The sequence below is a fragment of the Labrus bergylta genome, chromosome 7, assembly GCF_963930695.1.
Source record: "Labrus bergylta chromosome 7, fLabBer1.1, whole genome shotgun sequence".
NCBI classification, from domain to species: domain Eukaryota; kingdom Metazoa; phylum Chordata; class Actinopteri; order Labriformes; family Labridae; genus Labrus; species Labrus bergylta.
The window spans coordinates 17097223-17105419 of NC_089201.1; the positions used below are offsets into that span (position 1 = coordinate 17097223).

The following is an 8197-nucleotide window of genomic DNA, read 5'->3' on the forward strand; positions in this document are numbered from 1 at the left end:
ATTATAATAAAAGCTTTTTTAAACGAACAGTATGTAAAATCTGCCACCAGGGGGCTCTCAATCAAAACAATAATAAAAGATGATGTAGAGGCAAGCGGGGAATCATGGGAGTGATTCTCTCTGCTACTTTTTCTCACAGTGTCATCGGTCTGTGGGCTCGACTCCCACTGTGTAGAAATAAAAAGACTGAAGTGAGATGAATAGACTGAGAATGTTTTCTTATTTGACAAAATAGTTCTTGATTTAGTTAAATTTTGTGGACATAATATGCAGCTAGCAAGTTAAATCGCAATATATTGTATCGCAATTCTCAGCAAATCGCAAAATGTTTGAAATCGCAATAATATCATATCTTGGCTGAAGTATCATGATAACATCGTATTGTGGGGCCTCTGGTGGTTCCCACCCCTTCTAATGAACTATATTAAAATAATGTGAATTATAAATTGAACACAGAAATAACACTGCTTTGATTTTGTCTTAGTTTTTCTCGTTTGTGGAAAAGACAGTGTATCATTTTAAGAAAGAAGGGGCGGCATCTCATGGTCCGGGCAAAAACAAAACAACAACAGTGAGAGCAAAAAAAGCATGTTAGGATTTTGCAAAACATAAATTAATAATAACAATTAAACAAAAAACTTTGGATAGATATTTTATCCAAACACAGAGGGTTAGCAATGTTTAGGTGGTGTTTTGCAGGCACAAAAGCATCTGGAGAAACCGGACAAAATGGAAAAAAAAAAAGATCAACACAGGAAAGTGGGACAAAAAAATCACTACCTCCTGATGGTAGCTTTGATACACTTTAGTGTGATTAACTTTGTCTAAAAAGAAGATTAACATTTTGAATGTGCACTCAATTTTTAAGACACTTTTAGGAAGTTTCAGAATTGCGTTGCCTCTCTTTTTATCCAGAATATTCAAACATCTCCAACCAAGATCAAGCAGATCCCACACAGCTCTATGTAACAGTGTGAATCAATGAGACCCAAACATTTTCTACATGTCTGTGTCGCTGGAGGAGAGCGGAGGCTTCAGTATGGCAGAGGTGAGGACAAACAGTTTGTTTTGGTTTCATGAGGGGGCTCAGGGGCGACATCTACCGGTTCAAAATGCTGCACATTCTTCCTTAAACGAAAACAGAGTTTTACATAGAAGCAGCCAGATTGGCTCTAAGGTCTGTCATAACAGACGTTTTATAGTTCCACATTTACTGTGAGATGGATTAAAAAGGTAATTAAAACATAAAACGATACAGAAGAGGATGTAGCGTGAGCTAGAAGGCATTTTAAAAAAAAGAGAGATCCAGGTAATTATGTAAAAGAAAAGAGTGTTTATGGAGAGGAGGTGCTTGTATGCAGACAGTCTCCCTCCAGGTGGGGAAATACCTGCCCAAAATAAGCCAAAAGACAAATAAAAAGCTAAATCAGGGGAAGCAAAGGAACGGGGAAGGCCAACAGCAGGGTGGGTGCTCTGACAAACCTGGCGTCCTCAACCTCTTCCACCACCTCCTCCCTTTCCTCCCTCTCTCTCTCCTCCAACAGCAGCTGGAGTCTTCAGGGAGGAGTGAAGGGGGGGTCAAACGAGAGAAGGAAGCAAGAGATGAACGAAGGAAAGAAGGAAGAATGGAGGGAAGAACGATCAGAGGAAGCTCTGCACTGAAAACACCACCCTTTATCCTTAAAGTGCCCAAAACAGCACGCCTCCACCTGATCAGAACCTAAAGGCGATGCAAGATTTCTGCAAGAACTATCAGCCCTGGAATGATGCAATTATATTTTTCTATAAAACAAACATTAACACTTTATGCTGTTTATTGTTTAATGTCTATAAATTACTCCAATAAAAGCATGTTTTCCTTATTTATACATCTATAAGCTATACTGTGTCTCTGAAGGCAAGAATGCCAGCAGGCCTTTAAAGGTCACATATTCTCCTCCTTTTCAAACACTTTAAATAAGTGTCAAGAGCTCCCCAAAACATGTCTGTGAAGTTTGTTGTTCTAAATCCACTCTGATCCTGTATTTGATCATGTCTATAAACCCCTCTATTTCAGCCCTGCTCAGAACAGGCTGTTTCTGTGTCTGTAGCTTTAAATGTAAATGAGCTGTGTCTGACCACGCCCCCTCTCTGGAAGGGCTTGGGTGTCTGGGGTTTTGTCACTCCATGCCCTATTGTTTACGGTGAGAAGGCAGACTCAGAGGGCAGAACAAACACCTAGCTGTGGGAGTGTCACCCACCTGGGGGAGGGGTTACTGCCCTTTGTGATATCATGAAGGGAAAATCTACAAACAGCCTGTTTGAGCACACATTTTCTGAAAAGTGGAGCATACAGAAGACGGAGAGGATGGACTTTTCTCATAATTAGGGGTTTTGTAGACCGACTAGGGATTCATATTGGTGTTAGAAAACCAATTTGAAATTCTCGAGTAATCCAGAATTAAATCCCTGGAAACAGTAATATGTTGAAGATTTTGAATTGTTAAGGATTAAATCCCAAAGGAAGAGATGTTCAAGGTTTTACAAATACTTAGGTGTATATGTAAACGTATAATAACGACCATAAAACAGCCAATGCTAGGTTAAATATCCAGACGATGAAAGTTGAAACAGCATGCACATGTACAGTCTCACTACCTTTTCTTTTTCTTCTTCTCTCGTTTCTTCAGTTTCTCCAGGTCTTTCTTTGCGAGTTCGATGATGTCGGAGGTCTCTTTCTCGGGGGCCATTATCGGGGAGGAGAAGGAGCCGGGCCCTCCGTAGAACGACTGACGACTGGAGGCCCGAGACAGATTCTTCCTCAAGTTTTCATTCACAGCCTCGCTCTCCAGGAGTTTAGCCCTGTGGGTATTATCCAGGAACACAGAGGAGGAGAACACACAGAGGATTTGATTAATGTGTTAATATGTTAATAAGTGCACAGGATCTTGAGAAGGAAAATAAAGGCAAACAAAATATATTCCATATTTTGATGTGTTCAACTTGATCTCAGAAGTCGGGAATTCCGGGTTGCCGGTCTGATGCATAATCAGGAACGCCCCCTGAAGTCAAGTTCAGACTTCAGGGAGGAGGAACATCAGTAGCCCCAAGTTAAAATCCAACATGGCTGCTACGTGCATCAACAGTAACATTTAAGCAGTAACTATTGTTTATTATAAGCAACTTGTGTGAAATTAAATCAATTATACCAAAATGATCATGCAAGTTGTATCAGAGGACATGTTGTCGTGTTAATTTTGCGCACAAACTATCATGCAGTATGTTGTTATGGTCAGTTATAAGTTAAAAAAAAACAAAAGGTACTCCTGGATGCGTCTATGTTGCTTCTTTGACTTGTTGCCAACTCGCAACTGGAACGCAGTCGACTGGGTTGTGACGACAGAGCTCTCCTCATTGATAACAATTGGAAAAAAGAAGCTGGCGCTCAGAAAGATATGGTAGGTAGGTGGCCTAAAAGTTGTTTACCTGAGGTCCTCAATCTCTTTGATGTAACCATGGATCATGTTTCCAATTTCTTCAGTTCCTCCTTCACCTGGAAAACAAAAACATCAATTCCTGTTTAATAAAGGTTTCATTTTAAATGAGTATGAAAAAGAGAAAAAAAAAAAAAAAACATGCCGATCATATGTATCCAGTGCAACTTGAGAAGCTTGTTAAATACTTTTGCCAAGGATAAATATGTCTGCAGGTTCCTCCTTACCTGCTTTGGCGAGGGATTGATTGGCCTGGTCACTGAGCAGCTGGGTGAGCCTCGCTCTCTGGGCGTCAATCGTCTCCTGCATGGCCTTCACTCTCACCCTCAGGTTGCTGTTCTCTGTCTGCAGCATGGAGTTCTCGTGGAACATGTCGCTGAAGCTCTCCACACCGTCTTCACCCGTCAGGCGTTTGCCCTGCAGAGGAGAGAGGGGAGGAGGGGGGTAATACAGAGAAAAGTTTGTGTTTTTACTCTTTAGGAGATTCATTTTTCAAGTTTGACTTTTGAACGCTTCAGTCTCCTCACAGTCTTGTACTCCATCAGCTCGATCTGCAGCCGAGCGATCTCCGTCCTCAGAGCGCTGATCTGCTGGCTGGCCTTGTCCTGGTTCACCATCACCTTGTTCTTGATGTTCCGGGCTCGGTTGGCATACTTCAAGGTGTTCAGCGTTTCCATGAAGTCACGGTCGGACGGGCTGATGCAGGCGATCATCACTGTTTGGCTGAGACAAGAACAAGGCAGATGTAAGTTAACGTTTGTGTTCCATAATAATGTTTCATTCATCCAATGATGAGAAAAATCCATCCTCTGCATCTTCTGCCTGCTCCACTTTTCAGAAAAATGTGTGCTAAAACAGGCCGTTTTGGAGATTTTCCCTTCATGACATCACAAAGGGCAGTAACCCCTCCCCCAGGTGGGTGACACTCCCACAGCTAGGTGTTTGTTCTGCCCTCTGAGTCTGCCTTTTCACCGTAAACAATAGGACATGGAGCAGGAAAGACGCGCCAACCAAACCCTTCCAGAGAGGGGGCGTGGTCAGACACAGCTCACTAGCATTTAAAGCTAAAGATTTTTTTAATTATTATAATAATTATGACAAGTTATGAAGTTGAAATTTTGGTTTCCTTTAGTATAAGTCAAACGTGTAAAACTTCTACAGGTCTAAGAAGTGTTTATCTTTAAAACTAGGAAGAGAAGAAAGAGATTGTGCCCGAGATAAAAATAAAAAAAATGGTGAATCAGTCCTGCACCAACCTGTTTCCTCCCAACGAGTCCTGCAGGAGTCGGGTCAGTTTGGAGTCTCTGTAAGGCACGTGTGAGCTCCTCTTGCTCCGGTCACCTAGAGCGCTGATTACATTCCCCAGAGCGAGCTGCAGCAAGCGAGATGAAAGCAAAGAGAAAAACATATTCAAGGTGGAGCAGCAGATTAGTGTGTGTTGTGAAATTGGAGCTTTGCATGGAACAAATGAATATCAGAGACAATTTAAAAACTTGCTTTTTTTTGCCTTTGACTTTTCTTTTAGATATTAAACAAGATGGAGGCCTTTCAATAATCTTGAAAAGTAACCGAAAGCTTCTTAGTCTGGTAAAAGAAGTTATGTTTTTTTTTTACCTTCTAGGATTTTCAAGAGCCCAATAATAAAAATTACACAGTTCAGGAAACGCCACAGAGAAAAAACAAAACTTCATATATTTCTGGTCATCCTTCTGTAGAGTTAGAAGAGCATCCCTGCCTTTATCACTAAATACATCAATCATGCTGACTTTCTTAATGAAGAAGAACGCCTATCAGGTATATCAGAAAGCCAGGAAAATAAAGGAAACCCTGCTTTAATGAGGAGAATGGTAAAGTCCAGCAAAGAAAATTCTTAATACTTAACATCTGTCTTTATTTTTAAGAAAAATATGCACTGCAGCTGAAAGTTTCATGTAGTTTTTCATAGCAAACTACTCCTGCAAGTTGAAGCTTTGAGGTCTGTCCTTCTGTGAATGATTGTCCTGTTATTCAGAATTGACATGTATAAAATTCCACCACTAGATGGCACTCACACTCTACTGAATAACTGTCTGCGGCCTCTCTGCTTCCCTGAGTGACTTTACAAATCCTGCTGGAGGAACACAGAAGGCTGAAGAAGCTCACCAGTCCACAGTTGATGGAGATGCCCTCTTTGGCTCGGTCGCCCGTCGCTCCGGTTCTCTTCAGCCTCTCAGAACCGGCCAGGTCCACAAAGTGAAACTTGGCCGTCAGCGTCTCATACTCGTCCATCTCAGAGTTTCCGTTGGAGACTCTGTTGTCAGTTTCTTGCTGAGTGACATTGACAGACACAGACATTTTTATTTACATTTCGCTCGCAGTAACTTTGTCATTATTTTTGAATAATAATTAATGAGACTGTACTGACATTGTCGGAGGCACAGACGCGAACTTGGCACAGGTGGATGGTGAAGATGGCGTGAGATCGAGAGCTCTGGACGTTCATCTGAGTGCTGGCTGTGGTGCGAGACAGCGCGCCCAGCTTCAGGCACTGCATCATCTGAAGAGGAAGAGACAAGTTATTAAAAATAAAGCTGATAAAGCAGGAAAAACCTGAAACAGCCAAAACTTATGAAATCAAACGTCAGTGCAGGAACATGTGATATATGTGACTATTAATGAATGATCTATTTGTAAAGTGTTGGTGACAAAGAGGTTCGTATTCAAGAAGTTAGATCTGTGGATAATCAATACTTATGATTGCAATGTAATTGTTTTTCTGAATATATGCATATGTGCATACATGCAAATATTAACATAACATAAATCATTCAAATCAATACAAAATTATGAAATATCTAAGCTTAAAAATCATGAAGTAGTTGCCAATACCGTACGCATTCAAATCAATAGACACATAATGTGAACTGGGGAATGACTCAAAGTTACGATTTGGCATTATTAAGAGTCTGAATTCGTTTTTATTTGAAAACTGAGCAGAACATTTTTGTTTGCAGATTTTAGCAGCGGTAATGTCTCGTTTTAAAGGCTCTTCTTGGTTTACTAGTCAGGCACATGTACATAAATATTGTCTTTTAAATAAGATATTTACAATGTGCAGGGTTTTCCTTTTTCTTTACCTCAGCCGCGGAGGAAACGGTCCGTGTCGTCACACCGACCGTATAGATTCCCCCATTGGCGTCCTCGTGGATCTTGATGTGCGATTTCTGCTTCATGTCTCGTACTGAGTCGAACAGGTCCAGAACTTCCTCATTATAAAGCTACAGGGAAACACAAAACACACACACACACACACAGGGACATTTAACCAAGAATATCCCATTAGATGATTAATTAAATCAATTCTCAAGTCTCACAGAATTTCTGAAGATTTGGAATTCAAAAACATTTCAGGCCTTCGTAATACGATCTTGAACTCATTCAGGACCAAAATGAAGATCCTGAAAACTGACAGGAGTACGTTCCACCTATCGCCCTTTCTCCCGTGGTAATGACGCCTTGATTATCTATACACTAAATTACCTTTAAATTATTTATCTGGCCACATAAATGCAATAGTTTAAGCTAAAAAGGACTAAAGCTGGATGTCACAAATATTTCTCAGGGGAAATTTAACAGGGGTGATAAATAAGGTAATAATGTTTATTAAAAGGATTAGGCTCTGATATCTAATGTTTATTATCAAATAATGAAAAAGTACTGAGTCTGCACACCAGAAGCTGCTCCAATTAAATCAAATTCAATGTATTGTTTCAGGCCCTCCAGGTCACCTCGGGTTGTATATATGTGGAGGTGTGTCCATTCACTTGGTCATGTCTGATGAAGGGCAAGGGCCTGAAACGTAACATGTGATATTCCATTAAATCTCATTTAATTGGAGCAGATTCTGGTGTGCAGACTCAGTACTTTTTCTGTTTGGATGCTTTTTGTCCAGCACCCAGTACTTTAACTTTCCCCGGATGTGCGATCCTTTTTGACATTATTATCAAATAATGCCTTTAATTTCCAGAAACATCTGCTAGGCTGCATTAAATTGAAAAGTCTAAAACATTTTCAATGTCTCAGGATGATCTGGAATTGGTTTCCATAAATAATTTTGCACCTTTATAAGAACATTTAGGGAAAGTTAATTTACAACCCTCCATAAAAAGACCATGAAAAGTAACTGATAGAGAATAAAGTCTGAAAGTATCACTTTCTGCATAGTGTTGGATTTCTGCAGATCATCCACAAATCATCCACATCTCCGCTTCCAGGTCGTCTGAAGGAATTTAAACACTGTCACTCTCTGATGGAGCAGAACAACTGTCTGCTACATCGTTCCTGTTAACTCTTCCTGTCCAGACTGAGATACCACCACCCCCCCTCCCAGCACCTCCTAACCCCCACGATGACAGCTGCTGCAGTTCAATTGTCAATGTGGATGTTTTCAAATGATGTAGCGCTGCTCTCAAAGCTTGTTAAATGAGCAGTGTCAACAATGTAAGCCTGACCTGTGACATCTCTGTACAGCTCGTCCATCTATGAGTAAGAGGCCGATAGTGTGTAGGTTATGTTTTATCTAAAGGTCATGATGAAAAATAAAAAGACAGTATTTATGCTTCGGTGAAGCTGGGAGTTTACCTCAAGGAATTGTGCGTTTATTTTAAACTCTGGTACGGGCAGTCCCTGCTCTTGGGCGGCCTGGCGGCGCTCCTCGATGCCCTTGAAGAGATGGTGGACAGCTC

General features: G+C 40.9%; 1 protein-coding gene across 1 annotated transcript in view; it reads right to left on the reverse strand.

The window, feature by feature from the left end:
- Nucleotides 1–8197, reverse strand: part of kif21a (kinesin family member 21A) — a gene marked incomplete in the record, with an annotated part of 63280 nt that overhangs the window by 27557 nt on the left and 27526 nt on the right. Inside the window, 10 exon segments of the mRNA XM_065956907.1 lie at nucleotides 1483–1554; nucleotides 2638–2841; nucleotides 3466–3532; nucleotides 3701–3890; nucleotides 4001–4196; nucleotides 4730–4845; nucleotides 5616–5780; nucleotides 5878–6009; nucleotides 6590–6730; nucleotides 8094–8197. Of these exon segments, the coding sequence (XP_065812979.1) occupies nucleotides 1483–1554; nucleotides 2638–2841; nucleotides 3466–3532; nucleotides 3701–3890; nucleotides 4001–4196; nucleotides 4730–4845; nucleotides 5616–5780; nucleotides 5878–6009; nucleotides 6590–6730; nucleotides 8094–8197 (1387 nt within the window).